General features: G+C 38.9%; 1 protein-coding gene across 1 annotated transcript in view; it reads left to right on the plus strand.

Moving 5' to 3' along the window:
- The window catches only part of LOC122992442 (receptor tyrosine-protein kinase erbB-4-like), a 351271-nt gene that overhangs the window by 318656 nt on the left and 6620 nt on the right, over positions 1 to 25995 (plus strand). Inside the window, exons 21-26 of the mRNA XM_044366234.1 lie at positions 11624 to 11779; positions 13040 to 13115; positions 15243 to 15389; positions 19474 to 19571; positions 19755 to 19925; positions 24493 to 24742. Of these exons, the coding sequence (XP_044222169.1) occupies positions 11624 to 11779; positions 13040 to 13115; positions 15243 to 15389; positions 19474 to 19571; positions 19755 to 19925; positions 24493 to 24742 (898 nt within the window). The remainder of the gene's footprint in view (positions 1 to 11623; positions 11780 to 13039; positions 13116 to 15242; positions 15390 to 19473; positions 19572 to 19754; positions 19926 to 24492; positions 24743 to 25995) is intronic.

Here is a 25995-nt window from a genome sequence, read left to right on the forward strand (position 1 = left end):
ATCAGGTTTTAATTTTTTGTTCATTACGCTTCATTAAAATTACAGTTTATGTGAACATCAGTTCCACTGACTCAAAACAGAATAAGAATTCTTGACATGTAGGAGAGAGAGGAATTTAACTCCCTTTTAGCTAAATGCATTAGTCTATAAAATATGTGCTTAAACTGCCTAATAGACTTGAGATAAAATATGTATTTTACTAGCAAAGTAATCTTTTCAAGTATGGATAGAGCACTTTTTAGAGCCCATCAAGAGAGGTAATGGGGATTCTTTGTGGATTGTTGACAAGATTAATTCTTTTTTATCCCCTCAGTTTCAAATCTTTTCATTTTTTATTGCCCATACTATTTTTCTATGTAATATTATGCAACCTTACCAAGAATCCACGTTTCTTCCTTTCCTCAATGCAAAAAAAGATATCAATTCTGACTGGACCCAGACATCAAATATCTGGACCATCTAGTCACATTCATGAACTAAAACTAAGGTTAAATTCTGACCTGATTATTCTATTGGAAGAAGATACAGAATGAATTCACTGAATGACAGCAGGATTGTTAACTTAAAAAAAAATCAACAATCATGGCTGAGTGAGGTCACTCCCTGTTCAGCTGCCACAGTGACAGTTACAGGAAAGAGGTTGAATCCTATTTAGAGTGATGGCTGCCCGACAGCTTTTCAGCAAAAACAGAACCACCCATCTTCCCCAGAATCACATCCTCATTTCCCACACGGTATGGAGCTGTCTTGAAGTAATACACAATGTTTTCAATCATCTCAAGACAGTTATTTTATTTTATTTTATTTTTTTAACAAATCATTTCCATGATCTATGATTATTCTAGGGTCACAGGAGTACTTTTGGTAATAGCAACTGAACTTTGCTCTAAAGTGCATTTACTTGATTATCTAGCTACAGTAATATGGAATAGTAAACAGGGTAGCAAGTATTATGATTTAACAAAATAATCTTGTTTCAAGCCTCCATGCAGGCAAACATCAATCCCTCTGAAATGTCCTTGAGCAGGATCTGTTGTTAAACCTGATGCCTAACCAGACTGCACAGATGTCCAAAATAAAAATTAAAAGAAAACTTCTAAAATCCTACAAAGAACAACAGATTTTCACATAACCCGTGTGTTTCCCACACTTCTCTTTCAACTATAAGTCAAAGAGAGAGAGAAAAACAAAAAACAAATGGTAGCCTCCAGGGTGGAGCTAACCAGCAATACTAACGAAGGGTTGAATTTATCAGTCATGTGAGCTGTCAGTCACAGGTGCACCCTTTATGTCAGAGGCCTTGTGTTGGTGGTGTTTTGGGAAGCAGGACGGACTACAGGCAGCTCTGCAAAGTCTGAGGTAAAAAGCTGGTGAATGAGGTTGAGAGTAGCAGTTCTTATCGTCATATTTTCTGTGTGTAATAATGCACATTGACAGTTTTGCTGTGGAAAAGTCGCACAGTAACTTCACATAATGTTGCAATTATCTCAGAGTGTTTCCAACACTGTAAGTTGACTGTCATTTAATTCCAGTGATTTTAAAAAGTTTAACAGTCCATTAGCAAATGACAATAATGGAAAAGGTTTGACAAAATTGTAAGCTCTCGCAAACAATGCAAAGATTAATTTGTTTTGTATTAATTATTGCTTTCACAAAATTATAACAAATTGTTTGTTGTCACAACCGATATACCAATATAGTCTCCCCTTAAGATTTTGCACAAAGCAATATAGCTTTGAGGTTTTAAATAATCCTTTTTGTGTGCTTACACAAACTCATCTTGCATGGTTTATTATGACAGCGTTCTAACTCTGCTTCTGTTGGGGCACAGGTCAGAAAATTTATGTGAATGGTGCCTTGGTGAGTAAAGACCTTGACCTGACTTCAGCTGGCATCTGAATTGCTTCTCTAACCTCTCTTATTAATGCTGAACCAGAGATAGCAGCGATAGAGAGAAGAAAGACTTAATTCTATAAGAAGATTTCGGCCAGCTTGCTGGCTCCCAGGCATCCATGAATGCTTTACGCACAATTGAGGACTGTCTGGGTGCACTATGTGTGTGTGTGTGTAATAATTCTGCACACAACACTTGGCAATGAAGCCAAATGTGCTGTTATTTGTTCTCATCAGCACATCATATTTGCATACAGATTTTTCAGGCAAAGAATCCAATTGTGTGATATACTCAGAATACAACAACAAAAAAAACTTCCTCTCCAGAATCTGTGCTGGTCAAGTGAAAGTCCAGCAAATATTGAATTTGTATTGAATACTGATTTTCCTGTCAGTGGTCACACATCAATTTTACCAGGGACACAAGCAAAGATAAAGGCACAATAGACTAGCATTATGCATTTGTCCCAACAAAAAATACAATACAAGAAGTGCCCTTGATTTTTGAAGAGTGGCTAATAACTATTTTTAATATTGCAGGCACTTATTAATATAGGGTGCACAGTCATTTATTTTCTTTTTTATCAGTGCAAGTCAGGTGATTTCTAGATTAAAAGGAATGGTTGTATATTGTGTCAGTTTGATTACACTCATGACAATGTTTGTGTATGTGTGTGTGTGTGTGTGCGTGTGTGTGTGTGTTTGTATAAGAGATATAAACCCACCTCTGAGCTGTAGGTACTGTAGTGAATGCTGCACTAAGCATTCATCAGACAGAATAAATGCATACGGACAAGGTCTCCCCTCACACACTGCTAACCCAGTCTGCACACAGACAGATTGTTCATATTCAAGCTGCCCCCAATGTCATTTTCTAAAATTCATTCTGACATGGGAGCTCAAAATGAAATGAAAGCCTACCGCTTTCATCATTATTGTGTAATCATTTCCTCCCCTTTCTCTTTCTTTCTCCTCCACATTGGTCTGATTTGTTTCACATCAATCCCTAAACAATGATTCACCTTCTCCCATGCCCACTGGGATCTTTTTATATCTAAACCATACATTAAACATGTACTACGTCAAGCAGATGCTGCACTGGTGTCACACACCTCCAATAAGCTGCACCGTTATTCACAATATGATAACACACAATAGATAGTCACCAAACATCTTGTGCCCTCCAGAAATACTGGCATCCCTCTCAAAATAAGCCAATGAGGCTGTATAATAAAAGAGAAAAAAAAAGCACAGATGAATCATGCTGTCTTGCTGCTGAGTATTCAGTGTTCAGAATAAAATACTCTCATCCACTGTAATTACAATATTTTTTACAGGGTCTAGTATACTGCAGTAGAAAGGAGAAGTGCATACAGTATCTCACAACAGCTGGCATCCTTGGAATACAAAGCTAATCTAAACTAAGTTAATTTCACTGTGTTACCACTCTGTTCCTTGAAGAACAGCTTGAAAAATCTTAGAAAAAAGTTGTCTCAAAGCAGCTTTTGGAAATTGTTGGGCAAATGTATTTATTTGATAAAATCCAGTCATGGTTCAGAAAGCACAGAGACTGCTCTGCTTAGAGCCACACATAACATCCTGTTACACTCTGATTGTGACCAAAGCTGTATTTTAATTCTTCTATATTTAAGTGCTGCGTTTGACACCATGGACCATAATATTTTATTAGATCATCCGAGGATATGGGTAGGGATTACTGGTGCAGTGCTCAATTTGTTCTGTGTCTCTTATCTTTGTAGTGTGGATGATGTCCAGCTTTACGTATTTGGGAAAACTGAGGAACTTTCAAATCTGTCTACTTTGCTACTTGGATGTCTTTTTTTTTCAGCTAAATCTCAAATTGAAGTTCTGGCTTTTGTCCCAGATCAGAGTTCTGACATTTCACACCAGCTCTTGCTGTAGGTCCTCTAGCCATAGGGTCATTTTTGATTCCCTGCTAAACTTTGAGAAACATAAGTCAGTAATTCAGTCTTGCTATTTCCAGTTAAGAAACATTGCCAAACTTCACCCCTTCTTATCTTTTCAACAACTAAAACAAACCATCCATTGTTTTGTCTCCTCTTGCATGGACCATTTTGATTACTTGTAACAATGTTGTATACAACAAAAAACTACTCTAACTGCTATTTTTAGAATATCTCTGGAACGCTGCTTGCTAGACACTTTAAAAACTGTCCTGCAGCACACTGTTCAGCCATTACAACAAGCCATCAGTTCTTATAATCCATTCAGGGGTTTGATAGTCTATCAAGGAACCACTGAAGCAAGTAAGTAATGTGTTAAGATAGTATCTGAAGCGTATTGAGCTACATGAAGACTCTGTGTGCACTTTGACTATTGGAGCATGCGCACATTACACATGTAGTGAAATGTGTGTTTTTATTCTGTTTGGTGTTTTATTCTGTCTGCAAATGTTTTATTACTTAACAGAAATTGAGGAACGGCAAGCAAGCTTGGTGGAAGTGACGTGGCAGGCAAAAATGCCAGTTTCCATTAAAAAACAAAAAACAACATAAAAACACACCAAGAAATGAATATGGACAGTTTCGATAAAAATGTAAATAGTTCTGTTTTTCCGTGTAATAGAAACTTTATGAATAGAGATTTTATTTATTTTTGTTTGTTTTTCATCTGAGGCCTTGTTCTACAAATATGAAGACAGTAAACATTTGCACATATTGGTTGTTGTGGAAAATGAATAAAATGTTACACCAGTAATAGGAAAAAAATGGCTCAGACCTCAGAGGGTTAAGCCAAGACAAACATTTACTAACTAAGACCCCACAGTATTCCCATATAACCCCAGCGATGGCTCCACTGCACTGGCTCCCTATTATATTTTGGATTGAACTCAAAATTTCCCTCCTAATTACTTTTAAGGCCTTACACAACTTGGGCACACCATATATCAGTGATTTAATGATTCATCATAGATGCACTAGACCTCTGATCATCAGAACAAGTGTTCCTGGTTGTGCCTCAGCAGCCAGGAAAGCAAGAAGTGCTGGCACTTTTTCAGAATCCACAAGGACTTGGGTCTTACATGCCATCATTGAGGGAGTATCTTCAGTGCTAAAAAGTCTCATTCATCCTCAACAACATAACGGTTAACCCCCTGTAAAAATGCAGTCATCATTGTTCACAATGGGAAAACAGCAACGATATTTTAACTAAACAATGATTCTTTACACATGTGCACATTAGAAGGGAAAGTAGCAATTGACTGCCAGCTTAAACTTAACTTTATGGCCAACATGACATCAAACTCCAACCATACTCTTAAGTGAACCAGGCACAGGCACCACCTCTGTGGATGTTGGAGAGTTGAGCACCACAATGATTTCACCGCAACCACAGATTTCAAATAGTAAAAATAAATATGATTTCACTAGCAAGGACCACACCATCAACAAGATGCGTTTGGATGATTTATTGAGGAAAACAATTAATGTGCATAGTTCTTTCAGTTGCTGACTGCATTGTGGGGAAGCTTATGGGGAATCCGCCTCAGCACCCGGGCGACAGCAGACCCCCAAAAACCTCCAGTTACTTAAGATAAAGTTGAGCAAATCTGAGATCTTTGAGATTTCGAAGGGTGTAGCGATGGTACGTTTGGGAGGAAAGATGACCCATGAATTGTATGAAGGCTGAAAGTAGCGGCACTGGTCTTGAAGGAGTGTCCATCAAAATGAATTGGAATTGCAAGCAGTGCGTTGGTGTCGGAAGGATTAGAAGCGATTGACTTTGAAGTAAAATTAAGTATGGCTGACCGGATTGATCTGTTTTGGTTCGATTTAAGTAGTCGGGTCAATTTTATTTAATTGGCACCAAATCACGAATAAGTTATCTTTTGGCATGTTTCGTATATAGCGGGTCAAGACCATACTCTTAATTTATAGAGACCCAACATTCCCCCATGAGCAAGCACTTAGCGACGGCGGCGAGGAAAAAATTTAATGGGAAGAAACCTCGAACAGAACCAGGCTCTAGGTGGGCGGCCATCTGCTTTGACTGGCTGGGTTGAGAGAGAGGGAGACGGTGTCATCCAAGAAATAAGGCAAGTCTGAAAAGCAGGAGTAGCAGCTTGGGTCGGAGTGAAGAGTTGAGGCAGTGAATTCTGAGCATATGAGCTAACCGAAGAATGCAAATGAGAATTTGACTTCTAAATTACGAGCAACGCGAAGAATGCGATATCTGGAGCATAGTGTGAATGCTGACTGACAGCAAGTCGGCAGTAAGAGGAAGGCGGCGAGGATTTTTAGCTCACTCTTGGTGTAAAAGTTCTATGAGAAGTGAAATTAAATGAGAATGGTTGGAGACCAGGCCCAGCTGTCCGTTAGGAGATTAGAGAAGAAGTTGATGCCGCTTGGGTAAACATGGATGGTATGTGTTTTGATGGCCATCACGGAAGGGCGTAGGGAAATGAAACTGTCACGGTAACGAGATCGAATGATGGGTAGGTTATGCTGTATATGTTGTGAAGCAATGACGCTGGATAGATCTCATGAACTGGAGACGTTTTAGAGAATTTCCTGCAACTGCGTGATCTCGGTTGGCCATTTGGAGGGGAATCATCATCATCTACCATGGAAACCCCCAAAAACTGGCAGAAAGGACAGCACCTTTATAGAGTTGGTGTTGTCTGGGCATTTCTGGGAGTGGGCGGCAGGGGGCGCTGACAACCCAGTGCCGGAGGCCCCAATTAAAGCTGGTGGCAGAGGTTGCTGGAAGTGGGCGGCAGGGGGCGCTGGCATCCCGGTGCCAGATGCTCCGACTCGAGTTTGCTGCTGCAATAACTGGAAGTAGGCGGTAGGGGGGCGCTAGCATCCCGGTGCCAGATGCTCTGACTCGAGTTTGCTGCTGCGATAACTGGAAGTAGGCGGCGGGGGGGCGCTGGCATCCCGGTGCCAGATGCTCCGACTCGAGTTTGCTTCTGCGGTAACTGGAAATAGGCGGCAGTAGGGGCGCTGGCATCCCGGTGCCAGATGCGTATAACAATGGAAGTTGATTGATTGATTGATTGGAAGTGACATTAGATTAGTTCCATTACTAACTAGCAATCCGGTGCATGCAATGGCAGATGTTACCGAAGTGACATTTGAGTCAGTATTAGTAACTTGCAACCTGGTGCACATAACGGCAAACGATACTAAAGTGAGGTTAGGCTAGTTGTATTAGTAACTTGCAACCCAGTGCACGTAAAGGATAGATGTTACTGATATGATGTAAGAGTAGTTATGATATTTGGTAACCCGGTGCACGTAACAGTGGACGATACCGAAGTGACGTCAGATTAGTAGAATTGGGAACTTGCAACCTGGTGCACGTACCAAAATGTTGTTTTTTTGTAAAATAGTATTTCAGCTAGATAATGAATAAATAATAATTTACATTTAATTAAAACATACAATTTATGGTGACATGCAGTGAGACCCAAGAATAAATTCTTCTTGTATCACAATGAACACAAATACCCAGTAGGAGATGTCACTCCTACGCCAGAACACACACACACACACACACAAGAGATTTATAGAGGCTCTATAGGATGTTCAATCTCATTAGAAGTGTTTCCTCATGAATAACATTCCATCAGGATGAATCACTTGATTATAGATTTCTGTGTGTGTGTGTGTGTGTGTGTGTGCTGCCTGTTTGTGTTGACAGCTTTCTCTATGTGTGACTATGTGTGTGTGTCTATCTTGCCAGAATAAACAACAATGGAAGTGCCAGCTGGTGAAAAATGGGCACCACCTCTCTACTCTCTCCTCCTATTGATTTAATCTCCAGCCCTTTGCCACTCGCCACCAAATCTGTCTTCACAAAACACATCTGAGGACAATATCGTCCACTCAGGTTTTGTTCACATGACTCGGTAAAATAAGCATAAATAACCATGACAGGAGGTCAGAATATTTTCTGGGAGGGCAATAATTCTCTAGACCGGTGAGAGCGCGGTTAAGCACCTTGCATTCAGACCTGCAGCACTGCTCATCTCCTCTTAAGCTTCCCTTCTTCTTCTATAAAAGAGATTTTCTTTACCACTATACCACTATTACTTTAAACAAACATAAAGCCATTATGCATAAATCAGTAACTTTCTTCACACACTGCAGTGACAAAAGGTAGTCAGAAAGTTTGACATCAGACTTTACATAGAGGGCTTTTTTAAAAAATGCAATTTGTTTGCATGAAAATACGTGTCGAAAATTGTGCGAACCTTGGTTTCTTTCAGGGTGCAGATGTTTTCTTTATGTAGCAATGTGAAAACATAGGGCTGTCACAAAGTACAAAACCTTGTACTTTGGTTTATATGGTTCTATATGATTCAAAGCCTTTATATTTCAGCCTCATTGAAATTTTTACCTTGGCTTGCTTTTCCATATAAAATCTCAGAGTGCAAGGTGTAGGGCATAGGTCTGATCCCCACGGATTGGAAAGCAGGTCTTGTCTGGAGGTGCGATCATAACAGAGTCTGTCTGAAGCCTGTGGATTTTCTCCGGTGGCAGGCTTACCTGAATAACGGCTTCCACAACTGGCATCTCCCAGGTCGTCGCATCCAAGTTTGCTGCAATTACAAACCTCTGGCAGTGAGTTGTTCTCTTCATGTCCACATGGGAGGGCAGTAAATGAGAGCAACCAAGTAGAAAAAGGAAAAAAAAAAAGTTTGTTCCGAAAGCACGTCTGCAGCCACTTCCCACTCTGCACACTTCTATCATCACCTCCCCCTCTCAATCTCATTGTGCTGGCAAATTAAAATTCACGGGCTGCCAAGCCATCTATTCTCCCTCCACTGCTTAATTGTCTTGAAAATTGAGGAGATTACCGGGTGCGATTTATGTACAAATAAGAATCTGTCAGAAACCTGGTGTGTACCTGGCATACACACACACACATATACTTGATGATTTGTAAGCCTTACGCAATGGCCAGCATGGGATACCTAAAATCCCAACCTTTTCAATTGCACCCTTTCCATGTATTACTCTCATGCTGAGACTGTGCAATGCATGTGTGCACAGAGGAGAACAAAACACTGGCGAGATCAAGAAACTCACAAATCTTACTCAATATGTTTTGATGCTGATCAGCATTGTGTTTGTCTACATCAATGTCACTTTTCCTAACATGTATTCTCCCTTGACTTTGTACATCAATTCATGCTGCAGCATACCCAGCATCATTTTTACTGCCAACAACAGTGGCATCTGCTATTTTTAGACATGCTAGTGGAAAGGATCAAGGGATGGCTATGTTGGTCTGGTGATTGGTCTGTCAGACAGTGATCCAGACTGAATTATCTCAACAGCTACTGGATGGAAAACCATAACATTTTGCACAGACATTCATTGTCCCCATAGGATTAGTCCTACTGATCCCCTGATGTTTTTTCTTTAGCACCACCATGAGGTTCACATTTGTGGTTTTTAGTGAAATGTCTCAACAACGGATCCAGTAACAATGGATAACTATAAAACATTCATGCCCCCTTCAGGATGAACTGTGATAACTTGGATGACAACCTTAACTTCTCATCTAGCACCACCATCAGATTTAGCTTAAATCACTGGTGTTTAGTGTACATAATATTTGCTATGTTTCCCTGCTCTTAGACTGCGTATAACGATGTATTCCTCATCAGATTCTTATGTAAAATATTGCATAAGCTATCATGTTCATTAATCACAAAATGTTTTGGCAATCAACTCATACTTGTGTTATAGTTGAAAAAAAGTCCTATATTTTATTTTGCTTGCAGTAAAATCACTATGCATTACTGGCTCCACCATTTAGTTGCTGGTCTGCGGGAACCTGTGAACGGATCTTTGTCCATTCATCCAATCAGGCAAGACTCTCAAACTGTGTGAAACTGAATGAAGTTTAACAAAATTGATCATCAGGCTGGAACTTACCATCTTCATCATATCCTGACCGAATCTCCCGCCATGAGGGAGGCCAAGTCCAGTCTATGTGATTAATCACATAATCTGAATAAATGAGTGTGAATATGAGCCTTCGGTGCTCTGCTGTAGTTACTTTTATGCACTATCCATCCAATAATTTCCTTACTAACAATCACATATCTCTATGAGACATGACAACACATTGATATATGAATTATATAAGTGGATATTTGTATCATAACAGCATGTACTGTTTTTGTATGTGTGTGATTGTGCATCATTTTATTTCATTTGGGTCACATAATGACATCTAATAAAAAACTGTTTTCTAACTGCACTGTCCTTGCTAAACTCTCGACCAGCTCGACATGGATGTCTTGTCTCAGTTTTTCTGTCACCATGTTTCTCTCTCCCCACACACATACACATTAATGCAGGTGTATCTCCATGTGAGTTGCATGTATGTGTGTAAATGCGCAGGTGTGTGCTGAAATCCCTCCTAGGAGGGAGCCAAATGAGGCAGCCTTACCAATGTAATCTCACCTCTTAGGCTGCCACCACTCAACCCCTACCTACCTCCACCCCTCCTCCTCTCTCCTCCTCCATCCACTCCTCCTTTCATTTCAGCCCATTCCAACTAAATCCAATTTGTTATGGTTTCAAATAAGGCCTAGTTTTTCTGTCCTCTCGCCACTTCAAACAAAGTGGCTTCTGTTATTGCTCATCCAATTTGAAATTGTTTTTTTTTTCACATCGTTCTTTCCCTTCAGGTACTATCTTTCTTTCTCTTAAGGTCCACTCTTGCTGTGATACGCAGTGTAGACTCTAGATGTCAAGCACAAGATGCAGTAACTACAAAGCTTTTATACAACTATGCAGAGCTGTTCTTTTATAGCTTTAGGGCATTATTGGCATTTTGTGTCAGACTGACCTATCCAATCAGTTTTTTTGGTGATGCAAAGTTTGATACCCACCTTATTTCTACAGTGTGTGTGTATATGTGTGAGTGTGAATCTGTATCTACATGTCATAGTTGTTTTTTTGAAGGCTGATGCAGACAGTTTTTGGTTGATGCTGCTGGTAGAATATACTGATTTTATTTGTTTTATATTCCAAAGAAAAGACCAGTATCAGCCCAAGTTATTGAAGTGTGCGTGTTCAGCGTCTCAGTTGCATTGAATTGACGCTCAAAATGGTTTGGGGGGAGCTACTCTTTTTACTGAAAAAAGGGGCTAAGATCCCCTAGGAATGAATTTAAATTCATGTGGAAACTTAATCTAAACATCTGAGAATGTCAGGAAAAAAAGTCCTCTTTTCAAGGCAGATAATCATTATTAATTAAAGTAAGGACAGGGAGAAAGAGTGGTGAGGTGGTTTCTTAATTGTTCAATAAATGTACTGAATGAAATGTTTTACTCCAACATTTCTCGCTCCTATGGGTCCTGTTTTTAATTGAAAACCTGCCTCTGGGTTGATGCTTATGAATGCTGTTGTTATTGCATCACCGAGCATTTAGCAATAAAGACGGCTTTTCCGCAGTCTAGTTGTTGATTGATGAGAATTATAACCATAAAAATAACAATGTGGTGGTAATGATGATGACACAAATAATTATAAAAATTCTAATGGGGTCTTGATGGTGGTAGTGATGATGATGAAGACAGATGGTGATGTTGAACAGAAGTCAGGCTTGCATGTGCGTGTTTGTGCACCATACCAGGGCACACTCACGCCTGAAGATACAAGGATTGTATATAAATGACCGCAATAGAAAATGTGTGTGTGTGTGTCTGTGTGTGTTGCAGGGGATGATGTATCTGGAGGAACGCAGACTGGTCCACAGGGATCTGGCAGCTCGAAATGTCCTGGTGAAATCTCCCAACCATATCAAGATCACTGACTTTGGCCTGGCTCGCCTGCTGGATGTTAATGAGAAGGAATATAATGCTGATGGAGGCAAGGTAAATCATGGACTCACTTGACACTTGTAAATTGTTATTTGTTTGTTTGTGATTATGCTGAAATATTTAAGCCTTTCCAATGCTGTATTTTGCATGATTATGGAGGCCAGAATGAGCCCCTGGAATAGAACACTCTGAATGGCTAATTATAATAAATTCTGAATTGATATACAGTATTTAGAAAAAAAATATATCTTAAAATAGAATTTTTATTTATATTATAGGATTAAATAATATTTATGTTTTATATGAAATCCATTTCATTATTCTGTCTTTAATTTATGAATTAATTTTTGCAAGTAGTAGGAATATTAGTGTATCTAGTGGCAACTGCACCATTTGTAGCCTTACTGCTAGTATTAAATCAGTACTATTAGTGGAAGTTATACCACTATAGCATCAGTAGTTGTGGTGGTATAGTGACTGCCATACTGTGCTGTACTAAGCGTACTACTGTATATGATCACCTGAGCCTGCATTGATATGTTTTAAAAGACAACAATAGACATTAACATTAATTAGGGTTTTATATCCTGAGGGAGGAACTTAGCCCATCACAAAGGACAATTTTAATGGAGTCAGTGAGATACTATTCTGCTCTACTGGACCGTTTTATTTACTTTTGGGGAAGGGAGATCTCAAAACCGTATAAATGTAGTAAACAAATCTATCCTTGGGGCTCTCTTTACATGGGCTTCTGGCCTCTTCTAATCTTTCTTCATCCTTTGCCTCTTTTGTATTTTGTTTTCAAATCCTCTCCTCTCATGAAAGACTATTGCATCCTCTCTCACGCCTCTTTCCAGTCTGTCCATCATGTTTTGTGTCAATGTTGAACATTGTAGTATTATCCTCTCCACTGAATGAAAGACAGACACCTTCAACATCCCACTCCTCTCAACCACCATCACTGTAATCAATAGAATTGCCCTCAAAATCTAATCACAGTGTTAAGATGCATCCCAGACCAGCCTGCCACTTGCCTTACTGTATTTCAATACAGCTGGAGCTTGTGTGTATGTGTGAGTTTTTGTGCCTCCTCTCTCTCATCATAAAACCTTGTTTTCCTTCATTCTGTCATACCTCTCTTCTCTCTAATATGGTTTGCCAAAACAGTTAATTTCATGCCAACATCTCACCAGCAGATTATCTATTGTTGTCAGTTATCATATCAATTTTATTTAAAGAAATATATGCAAAACAGATCATGGTCAGGTGGATGTTGTATGTATATAATACTGACATGCTATGCTTACTTGGCAGATGCCCATCAAATGGATGGCCCTGGAATGTATTCATTACAGGAAGTTTACTCATCAGAGTGACGTTTGGAGTTACGGTAAGCTTCAAATTTTCATTTTGGGGAATTTGCATTAGGTGGGTAAAACCATTATGGCCCCAGTATTTTCTATATATCAGACAAAACAAATATATCCTCTCAGTAATTTTCCTTTAGTCTCCATGGGAACAAGAGTAAGAAGTGCATGCCTTCTAAACAACTTAGAATATGTTCAGTCCTGACACACAGGTGTTTAAATGGATGTCAAAATCTAGATGTCCAAAAATGTTTTCCAGCTTAATGAGAATAAGACTGGGTCCTCATTCCTGTCCTGCAAATTGTACTGGGGTGTTACCAGTTGTCATGGGCCTACAGAATTTATTTTACTTATTTATTTTTAAGCACTAAATGGGCCAGTACCAGTATACTCTATGTCTAGTGCTCCTTACTATTCAGCATTTCCAGTTGAAGTCCAAAGGTGACTGAGCATTTTCCATTTCCTTAGTGTCCACGTATCAACTCTATTAATTCCCATTTTAAGACCCATCTTTTTACAAATGCGTTTTAGTGCCCTTAAATATTAATACAACTATATAATTGGTTAAATTTTGTCACAGTTTTGTTACAGTTATTTACGTATGTATTTTAATTCTAATCATTTAATTTTATTTCTAATAACTCTGCAAAGCAATGTGGTTGTTTTTAAATGTGCCCTATACATAAATTGACTTGCCTTGAGTTCTTTTTCAAGGAAATTATACAGTATGTAGTAAGTGGCACGTGTTTGTGTACTATTGTCAGAATAAGGGCAGCAACTCCTGTCCTGACACATCCGTACATCAGTATGGAGTTCATTCCACTTCTGTGGGGTCAGGAAAGAGAAGAGCCTTGACTGAGATAAGCAACCACATAGTGGTCATCCAGAGGCAGAGGAGTGCAATGGTCATGCCAGAAACCACAAAAAACAAAACAAACAAAAAAAAACACATTGGTAAGAATAGTTTAGATGTAGGCATAAGAACAAGGAGAGAGATTTGAGAAAAAATATAGAAATGCTGTAGATTGTGTAAACATTGATGCAATTTAATCTTGGGAATGGATATTTTGTACATGTCACATGTACAGTGAACTCCAGTCTACTTGCTGGACCGGCAGAAAATTTATTGAGCCAAGGCAGAGCTTTGCCACCGTAGCAGTGCTGACAAATGAGAGAAGACTGATGATTTCCACTACTTCTTTAATTGCTTGAACATGTGGCAGTCACAATCACTGTAAAATGCAGACTGGGTGATCTACTCCTTTAGCTCCTGTTATATTAAAATCAGTCTTTACAGCCATCAGCATGTCAGCAAGATTTAGATCTGGAGACTATTCTCCACCATTATTCCTCAGTCTAACGAGATTTTTATCACCATATTTCAAATAACAATTCCCTTTCTACTGATGACTCTAAAAAATGCAAGATTGGTCATATCAAAGAGAATAATGTGTGTTTGATTAAAAGTATCATATGGACCATCCCCAGTGGTCCTCTATGACCGAGGGCTATTATATATCCATCTTATAATGTGCATTAACTCCATTTGCCACTCATTAGCTCATTAACACTAACATGATTAAGGCAAAAGAGTCTAGAAGTAGAAGAAGACTGATGACTTTCAAGACTCTGATTATTTCCTCTCTTCCACTCATCTTCTGTCCTCTTTTAACTCTCATCTTGCCATCTTTTCCTTACCCCTTGTTTTGTTGCCTCCTCTTTTCCTTTGCTTCTGCACTCTCCTGTCTCTTCATCCTATCCAACCTTCTGATCTCTTTGGCTCTCTCACATCTTTGCTTCTCCCATACGATGTCACTTCTCCTTTTTTTCTTCTTGTTCTCTTTCTCTCTTTGCTTTTATTCTTTTTCACTTGTTCTGGTTCATTTTCTGTTTTCTTCTTTCAACTATCCTACTTTGTTTCCATTTCTTCACTTGTCTCATCTCTTGATGAATAACTCTCTCTTCTCAACTCTTTAATCTTCTCAACTCTTTACTCATCTTAACTCTCTTTACACTAATTTCCTTTTATCTCAATTCTATTTATCTTTTTGCCACTTGTTCTTTTCTCTATGAACATGTTTCCTCTTTTGTTCCCTTAAATTGTCATCATACCCTCTCCTTTCTTCTCCCATCCCTCTTCTTCTCTTTAGGGGTAACCATCTGGGAGCTGATGACCTTTGGTGGGAAGCCATACGATGGAATTTCCACCCGAGATATCCCAGACCTGCTAGAGAAAGGGGAGCGTCTTCCCCAGCCACCCATCTGCACCATTGACGTGTACATGGTCATGGTCAAATGTAGGTAGAGCTTAAGGGTACTAAACGCCTTACAATATAATATAATCAAATGCAGCAGCACCATGAACAGAGTTCATATGGTCATGAAAAACCTGGTGTTTTCCAGGCATGGACACATTGCGGAAAAACATTTTAGCCCAAAGTGTTCTGGAAAATAGTTTCATGAATATTTTATTGTTTTAATGATTCGGTACAGTAGCATGTTGTCTTTCCTGTAGGGACGTCCATTCTACATAGTGGGTTACACATGGACAATGTATACTCACCAAGCACTTTATTAGGAACACTATACTAATACTGATTAGAGCCTCCCTTTGCTCTCAAAACAGCCTTAATTCTTCATGGCATGGATTCCACAAGATATTGGAAACATTAGTTTGAGATTCTGGTCCATGCTGACACGATTGCATCACATAATTTCTGCAGATTTTTCAACTGCATATTCATGCTGCAAATTTCCTGTTCTAACACATCCCAAAGGCGTTCTCTTAGATTCAGATCTGGTGACTGGGGAGTCCACTGAGCTCATTGTCATGTTCATGAAACCAGTTTGAGATGACTTTTGCTTTGTGACATGGTAGAAGTAGCCATTAGAAGATGTGTAAATTCTGGCCATAAAGCAATGCACATGGTCAGTAACAATACTCAGATAGGCAGTGGCATTCAAATGATGATTGATTGGTATTCAGGTGCCAAAGTGTGACAAAAAAACATTCCCCACACCATTACACCTCCACCACCAGCCTGGACTGTTGACTCAAGGCAGGTTGGGTCCATGGATTCATGCTGTAGAAGCCAAATTCTGACCCTACCATCTGTGTGCCTCAGCAGAAATCAAGATTCATCAGACCAGGCTAAGTTTTTTGCCTATGGTGAGCTGCCATGGTCTTCTGCTCTTGTAGCCCAGTCGCTTCAAGGTTCGACGAGCTGTGCATTCTGAGATGCTTTTCTGCTCAATACAATTGTAAAGAGGGGTTATCTGAGTTACCGTAGCCTTTCTGTAAGCTCGAATCAGTCTGGTCATTCTCCTCTGACCTCTCTCATCAACAAGGTGTCCACAGAACTGTGGTTCACTCTATGTTTTTTGTTTTTCACACCATTCTGAGTAAATTCTAGAGACTGCGTAAAAATCCCAGGAGATCAGCATTTTCAGGAGTCAAACCAGCCTGTCTGGCACCAACAATCATGCTCAGATAAAGTCACTAAGATCACACTTTTTCCCCATTCTGATGTTTGATGTGAACATTAAAGCTCCTGACCTTTATCTGCATCATGATGATTATGCATTGCACTGCTGCCACATGACTGGCTGATTGGATAATTGTATGAATAAGCAGGTGTACAGGTGTCCCTAATAAAGTGCTCAGTGAGTGTATATAAAAGCTTTGGAAAGACCATACAAAATGTAGATTGTGTAGACAAATATTTGCCATTTTGGAACATGGGAGAGGCAGTTTTGTTAGAGGACTGCCTCTGTAAGAGGGTCGTTGAATAGACTGGCAGCGGTTTTCTCCGGCAGCTGTGGCACCGCAACATGATGCATACTCATTCAATAGCCAAGCTGCTGCTCTGTGCAAAACAACAACCATGGTGAGGAGACCTGCCACAGTCTCTCTCTCCTCTAAATGTCAGTTTCAGATGCTGTATCCATAAATGAAACACTAACAGCATTAACTGTACAGGGTTTTCCAGCAGTGTACACATACACATATATACAGTACACTAGGACTGAATAGCATAACAATCAATATCACAACACTGATAAGAACATTTTTCCCATATCAATATATATCATGATATGGCAAATGTATGCAAAAATAATATGGTGAGTGTTTTCCACTGTTATGCTTGACATCAGATAAAACTCTTCAAATGTGAAACAAAACCTTGAGTAACTCATTTTGTGGTTTAGTTTGAAATTACAATTTGCTTCATCATCATTCATTACAATCATTACAAAATGATATCATGATATGAGCATATCTAAAGTATTACAATACACCACCACTAATAATTTATTAAAGATATCAAATTATTGGCCATAAATGTATTTGGAAATTATTGTGGTTAATTTACTATACATACTGTACTTTTCATGTATACACAGAAATCACAGAATGTTTAGTCATGAAGATTTGATCAAAGTAATGGAAATCCATCATAACCCTGCATAAACTACAGCCTCAAAAATCAATGCATGCAATTAAATTGTCATCTCAGTCTCAGTCTCCACAAATATTAAACATTACAAGCTATAAAATGTATGCTGGTACTGCAGAACTCCTGTATGGGATTGCAGTATATTGTAAAGTTTTTCCAGTTTTTGTGTCCACCCCCTGTATTTCTAAACAGTTGAAATGCCAGTGGCTTTTATGGGTGAAGAGAAAGCCAAGTGGTTTTCAGTTGAAGCAAGCAAAAATAATTATTTTTATTGAGTGATTTTGAAAATGCCACAACAGCTGTTTTGCACAAAAGGATCTAGGTGGTGTCAAAGATTGAATCAGAAATATTACAATTCTAAAATTCAACCCAGCTGTCTCTTTTCAGTTCATCATTTCAGTTGTTTGTGTTACATTATGAATGCCACTGATATGTCTCTCTAATGGCACCAATGGTAGAAAATCCTTCAAAAATGACAAAGGTTAGGAGGAGTTCATAGAATTAGGAACTCACCACCCACCACCAACATGTTGTCCTTATTGGTCGGTCACTGTTGTCATGCTGTCAGGCTTTGGGGTCACAGGTGGCATCGTAACCTCTGGCCACTGCTGCCAGGACAAACACTTGGTGCCAGTGCCACCCCGACCTTGTCCTCTAGTCTCAGAGCTGAAGCCTCTGGCCCTCACTGTCACCTTGGCTCTTACTGACACCCAGAACCTGCGCCAACCTGGCAAGCAGACACACACGCACAACAGGGAGAGGTCACTGTCACCTGCCTGTTATGTGGCTTTCTTTGCATCACTACACACATATAAATCATACACTCTAAGTACATGCACACTCCCACATGATGCACACATGTGATAGAAATTCCTCGTTTTCAGTTCAGTTCACTACTCCTAGTTTCGCTGGAATGAAACTAAGCACCAAGATAAAAGATGATCATTTTTAAATATGAAATCTCTTGTATCTGTATGTGTGTGCGTGTGTGTAAAGCCATATCGCTCTCTTTCGATCTCTATCTCTTATTTCCCTGGATACCTACAGGCTCCACTCAGGGCCAGATCACATGATTGCTTTGGCATCATACTCATGTGTTCACAGAGAAATTGGCAGAAGAGCGCATTACTCCATATGGCCATTCTAGTGATGAAGCAGTATTTTTTTTTGAGATTGGAAAAAGTGATTACAATAAAGACAACACCATTTTAAAAATCTGTAATTGTTCATTATGGAACAAATAGGGTAGTTTTATATGATAGAAATTTGTTTAAATAGAAAATCTTTTGAGATTTTTAGAAGTGGGAATTTTATGATTAGCAGTGTTTGCATCTGTCTGAATGTAAGTTTGATGACGAGATGCATTGAGAGGTTATTATAGGTCAGTTACTCACTCTTTACTAATTTGATCTCAGCATTATTATTACTATTAGATCATTTCATGTTGAAATACAGTAAATTACACTGCAGCCACATAAGCATGTGCTTCAAATGAAAAAAATGTGTTTACATTATTTTATTTAGTCCTAAGGATTGATGTCAACATCAAATTATTAGGGATGTTTTGTATACGTTTTGTATACAAATGGCACAGAATATAACATGGTATACATATTCAAGTCTGAGTCGGCAGAACCGTTGACACCAAAGTATTGAGAATACTGAACACATGCACCTTTCCTCCCATTTAGGTGCAGTTAAGTTTAGATGGAGTCAGAAAATAAACTGATATTTATGGGTGTAGATGAGGCTTTTCCTTTCTGCCAAGAATAACATTCTGTTAGAAGACTTGCACATTAATTGGTCAAATTTAAAGTCATTGGCTATTGGCAAAAAAATATAAAATATTCATTGGTTTAGTTCATCTATATCTGTCTTTGAAACCTCATATTCATCAAACACTAATATAAAGACATTTTTCCAGGCTGGATGATTGATGCGGACAGCCGGCCTAAGTTCAAGGAGCTGGCTGCAGAGTTCACTCGGATGGCTCGTGATCCCCAGAGATACCTGGTCATCCAGGTATGTGAATGTTGATGACTTCCTACAAGATCTGAATTAAATATGTCTTTGCAATGACTGTATGACTGTTAGGTCAGCCTTTGCATAAACTGCTTATAATGTTTGGTGCAATCCATGGAAAAGACTGCACGTTTTACATCCTCAAACCACCACAAACACACATATTGATGCAACTTTTCTCAGGGTGACGACCGCATGAAGCTCCCGAGCCCCAGCGACAGCAAGTTCTTTCAGAGTCTCCTGGATGAGGAGGAGCTGGAGGATCTGATGGACGCTGAGGAGTACCTGGTGCCCCACTCCTTTGAAATTCCACCACTGGCATACACTCCACGAACACGCTTGGACTCCAACAAGGTATTTGAGGTATATTTTCTGTATGGAACAAGTTGGATGTGGAAGCATTGGGTACATGTCAATTGTGATATTCATGGGACAGAGTCTGTAATGGCAGTAAACTTCCTAAAAGTCCTATTAGTGGTGGGTTGTTTGAACTGATGTGTTCAGTAGTTATCTTAGATTATTGGGGGGAACCAATTCTTTTCATTGAGACATACATTTACCTTTTTTTCCCGTTAGCTACCAGATGGCAGGGATGATATGAGCAGTGCAGTCCTCAAATGACTGGCTCTTCTCAAGGTATAAAATTTAAGATCCGAAATCTGGCTGATCAGCAGAATGAACTGTGTTGCAATACATGTGATTTTATTAGCATTTGTACTGCAGTGATGGTGATGATGAACAGGCCAGTGTTATTAAAAATGATTTTGATGTAGCCCCATAGCAAGTAATACAATTCGTAGCTTTCAGCTTCATTTGTTTATAGTTGTGACTTATCTTTCAGAGAATTCAAATGAAAAATCAACTATCTGGAAAGCTGATAGTAAGGGTTGTAACAGGCTAAAGATGTGGTTTAAAAGAAATATAACTAGCCCTATTTGTATGCTGGCACAAAGCGCAATGACACACTGGTAAACTGCTATTTTCCTGCGGTGCATTGAGGTTATTTCCTCGACTGCGCTAATTTGCTTTCTTGGTGACTCGCCGTGTGCCACAGTGGGAGGAGAGGTGCACTAGAGGGAATGGCTCAGAAAACTCATGCCCCGTGATATTGTGTCACTTTATTTGGTGAAGGCACACCCATATAAACCTCTCTGAAATCACACAAACTTTTTTAAAGTTTTGCTTGTCTTTACACTTTCCAGACAGATTCTTTCTGGTTTTGGAATAAATCCTTGCAAGACTGAATAAAGATAAATGCGTGATTCTCACCAACATCTGTCGTTCACAACAGCTAGCATCCTATACTTACAGCCTTTACTTTATCCTGTGGACTCTAAACCCATCTGAGGGTATCAGTTATCTATTTCATCTGCAGTTTCTAATTGGAATGATGTTGCAAATTGTCACACCACAATTAGACACACCAGGTCTGCTAGTTATATTCTGTGCACCTCAGCTTTTAACAACCCTGATCATTACCAAGATCACACAATATAATGATTAAACAAGCAACTATTTCCCTCCCAAACTGTCAGCAGGTACTTTGCATGTAAAACAGTCAAATCAAACAGATTTAAACTTTAAAAATAATTTCAGAAATAAAAAAAAAAAACACAGCATGCAAAATACGAGCCCACATTTTAAATTCTACTTTCATTTTCTATATGGCACTACGGAGGTACAGATGGTTATTGTATGGATCATTGTAATGCCAAGTAAAATCACAAGCTATCATGCACGGAAAACATGGTGATTACTGGATCATCAACGTGTCCAGAGAAGTAAATTCAACTTAAAAAGAGTCATCAACTGCTCTTGGCTGCATGTATTCTTATTTGAAATGTTTTACGTCCTGGACAGAAACAAGTTTCCTCTGAGGACTCCCAAACTGTCAGTCATGATGGGGAAAGTCCATCCATGATGAAAGTAGGGAATGTGATTGGCCATGATTGTCACAGCCTCCAACATGCCCACCTATAATGCATGATAATGAATTCTCTCTGATCCCGCCCCATATCCAAATGTATAAGAGGTGTGCCCAGCAATCCTGGCCACAAACATACCAAAAGTGCTCTGGGCAAACTGCACAGGTTGCACTTGACTGTGATCTGCACCGTGCTCTGGGTTCACGAAAAAAAAGGCCCAATGAGTTGTATGGGTTGTATGTATACCAGCCATTCAACCACCATTATTTCAGATCAGTAAAAGTTCTCAGTTCACCGTACCCTTGTTGAGATCCAGCAGCCTCCACACAAAAGTAGTGACATTTATATGCAGCTCCTGAACAGAAATCTGAAGGAAAACATTGATATACATCATTCTGCACAATGAAGGTCAAACATCCAAGTGAAGTAGCAATGAACAAAATGCATTTTTGAGTGGACGGCTTGAAACTTTAATATTTAACTTAGTAATTGGTTATTTTTTCTTTGTAGAGTAAATTATAATTTCTTATAATTTATCCTTACATTTCACATAGACTCTTGATTACCATTTCTAATTACCATTTTTTTTTGGAGTTTAGTAGCAGGGTGACTGGCATTGAACCATGACTGAGAAGGATACAATATGAAATCAAATTAATCAGATCAGATCATTTAGATGATCTGTAAAGTGATGTGAGAATGAGTTTTCTATGGGTGTCTTGCAGGATTCTCCTGTTCAAACACAAAAGATTGAAATCTTAAAACAGAGCTCACACAGCTTTCTCAGTTTCACTCTCATCTTCCTCTTGCTCTCTTTCTCTGTCTTTCTCCATCGTGAAACTCCGGTAATTGCCTTCTTCAGCCAGATTCCTTCAGTTCTTCAACTGAGCACCGTCTATCTTTGGACTTAAATCTATCGCAAAACCAGTCACACAGCCAGGCAACTCAGCCATTTTGTATTCCAATATCCTCCTGTGTTTGTGTCAGGATAAAAATGCCTTCTGAATGCCAAAGAGATGCATGACTCTTTTCCAGCTCTATTTGGTGCATTTCAGAGGATGAAATATTATTTATTTGCATAATATTTGTAAAGTTATCCTCCTCTATTTTGAGGCTTTCTTAATGGGGTGGACACTGATTTCACTTGATTAAGCTCATACATATAAATCTACATAAATCATGTAGATGATTGTAATGGACACAATTACTGTATCCAACAAAATTAAATATTTACACATAAATATTATTTTCACTTGCATAGCTGTATAGCATAACTGAAAGCTTTCCCAAGATTCACAAACACATTGTCATCATTACACTTGAAACTGCCATTATTGATATGTATCCTGTCTAACTAACGACGCTGAACAATGTAAGTTTTGTATTGTGTTTCTAGTGACCATGACAACATTCCTGAGTGCATGGTATTTGCAAGTTTAATAGCGATGGTGTGATTTTCATTTGATGGGCTTGGCCAAGATGGCCATGATTTAGAGAAAATAATATGACTGTGACTGTGGCGTTTCACTTTTATAAACATGATTGCAAGAAACTGTATTATGTGTTCAGGTTAGTGACAGTATTTTCTGTCAGAATACTGAGATAAGAGAGGAAGAAGGAGGATGAAGAGGTGTAAATGAAGACTGAGAGAGGGTGATTTAGTAGATATAGTAGTAGGGGAATGAGAACACAGCATGAGCTTTGGAGCTTCATCTAATACCTGCAAGCCTTAATGCAGATCACTGCATGAGAGAGTGAGGAAAAATCCAACAGTTAGACTGACAGTGAAAGTGAAATGATGCAGTTACAATGAGCAAGCCTCTTAAAAAGTCCCTTCATAAGTATAAAAGTATCCAGGCAGTGTTTGACCAGAAATGTTGGTTGAAAGCTGCCACTCGCTGTACTGATATCTTAGTAAATTTGAAGTTGAATGTCCCTATCAAAAAAAGTCCATGAATTAAGAACCGTCCATATTTCTCTCAGATTATTATTTTGTCTTTGCCAAAGACAACCAGTGTAGTATTAATAAAACATTTATCAAATATGTGAATACACAGACCAGCATTACAGTATATCATAGTTAGATAACACTGACTGACCTTATAAAATCCTAATAAAAGACTATATATATATATATATAGTTCTGACTCTTACAGGACTGAAGAACCAGTTTTTTGTGGTAAACAGGTGGCCAAAAGTCATGGATAATTAGGGAACCTGATCAAAACTGGTGATCTAAATGGGAATTTTAACTCATACCTTTGACTACCAGCCATTTACTGACTTTACCTTAAAATGAGTGCAACAGGAAAATAACAAATGTTCTATCTTATTGGTATGGTTACAAACTTTTCACACAGGACACTGTGAGACGGTGTAAAAATGAAAACAGCCCTCTTGCTGGATAAAAGGAAAAAAAAGATGAATCAGAAAAGAGCACCCGGCGAGGTTCTAAAAAACTCCTTTTTTGTTATGAGCGTAGACACAAAATGCACACAGCAGGGTAGGGCTGATATGGCTAGTTTAAGGCTTTGCTGCGTGGAGCCTTTTAATTAAAATCCTTTTAATGAAATTGTCCTTGGCAGTCATGCTGTTATGTTATTGTTTGACACTGCTAGTAGTCTCCCCTGCCTGTCACATTCAGAACTTGAATTGCCATTTTTTGGACATTGTATAAAATTTCAAAATTAACGATATACTTGTATTATTTATTTATTTATTTATTTACTTTTGTTTTATTTGTTTGTTTGTTTGTATGATTGCACTAGTAAATCAAATCGCAGCTTTCAGAACTAGGGTATAGACCAAATATTGGACAACACACCAAATAATTTCTTCACTCACTCACTCTTGACCTTTAATCGTTCACCATCCACAGAAGAGCAGAAAAAAACTTTGCCATTACTAGCCTGGTAAACTGATATTCTTGTAATTCGGTCTAAAATTCCTGCTTTTCTGTTCTTTCCAAATCCTCTGTCTACTCTCCTTCTACTCAGAACCAATTTGGCTACCAGGACCCCAGTTTCAGCATGGAGGACATGCTCGCCACCCTGCCCAGAGTGGTCTCTGTTCCTCCCGTGACTGGAGGCTGCCTAGTGCCCCAGGACCTGGCCTCAGTGGGGCAGATTGGTGGTGGATTTGTCCGTGGCAACCAGGAGGACCCACGCTGCAATGGTACCCTGAGGAAGCAGGCTTCCCCAAGGTCAAGCGCCCTTGGGGTTGGCTCAGTTCTCACTACTGGACAAGGTAGAGTGTTATCTGCACAATAATGTAAATAATGTTGTTGCTTTAAGTAAAGCAATGCTCTGATTAAGCCATTGAATTATTTTTGTATTTCTCCATTATATTTATTTTTACATCAGCAAAGTATATACTTTAATTAACCATTATCAAATTTTACATGGCAATGCAGTATGTCTTGATGTGTTAAAATAGGATTGTAAGTGTTTCTTGAAAATATAACAGTGGACACAGAGGTTACAGCGGAAGGTAATACTGCGTGGTTCTGCAGATGTGAACACTCAAAAGGGTTGTTTCACAGAAATATATGTGAATAATACATCTGAAGGTAATGAGGTTCAGTTTGTGCTCTGAATAATGTGCGTTAATAATGTGTGTTTGTGTGTGTGTGTGTAACCCTGTCTCCTAGAAATCATGTTCATATACAACTAAACTGTGTTCCCAATTACATTGTGTTGACAAACATACTCGCTGCCTGGATTATGTTCACAGGTAACTTTTTTCAATGAATTAAGCACTTCATTCATGTATCATTCTGCAGTCGTAGGGAGGAGGTCAGGGTGGATGGGGAATGTACAAGATACAGGACTATGACAGCACAGACTGGGGTTTGCATCCTTAGAGGGTCTTTTAGTAGTAGACTTTTTTAGGTGACCAAAATGTTACAATTAACTTTCATAAATGGAAAACACACTGTGAAATAGCGGCAGCTATGCCTATAGTCTGTGAATCTGGGGTTATGCCATTGTTACATTACAAAATCAATGTTGTTGCTGTGGCAGCACCTTGTCAATCACAAGGTAAGCACGCCCTAAAGCTTACCCTGCTTTATCGTCTATTTTTCTCTAAACGGGACCATAATTTACAAAATGAACATCATACTGTATTGAAGAAGACTTGAAACTAGCGATTGAGACCATAAACTCATTAGGAAAATGTTTACTGAGTTAATAAATTAAGTGAGAAGTAGGGTCTCATTGACTTCCTCACAGTCTGACTTCTTTTTGCAACCAGTGGAGTCACCCCCTGCTGGCCAGTAGAAAGAATGCAGGTTTAAGGCACTTCTGCATTGGCTTCACTTTTTAAAACGGGAGCTACCCACTTGATATGGACGCAATTTCTAAGAAACAAGGTTGCTCTAAGTAGACAACACAGTGGCAAAGACAAAATTACTTACATTTTTGTCTTTAAATCACAGGGTCTGAATAAGTGAATACACATGCTTGCAAGTTGGGAAACTGATAACTTTAAAACATATT

This window comes from Thunnus albacares, chromosome 11 (genome assembly GCF_914725855.1).
Source record: "Thunnus albacares chromosome 11, fThuAlb1.1, whole genome shotgun sequence".
NCBI classification, from domain to species: Eukaryota; Metazoa; Chordata; class Actinopteri; order Scombriformes; family Scombridae; genus Thunnus; species Thunnus albacares.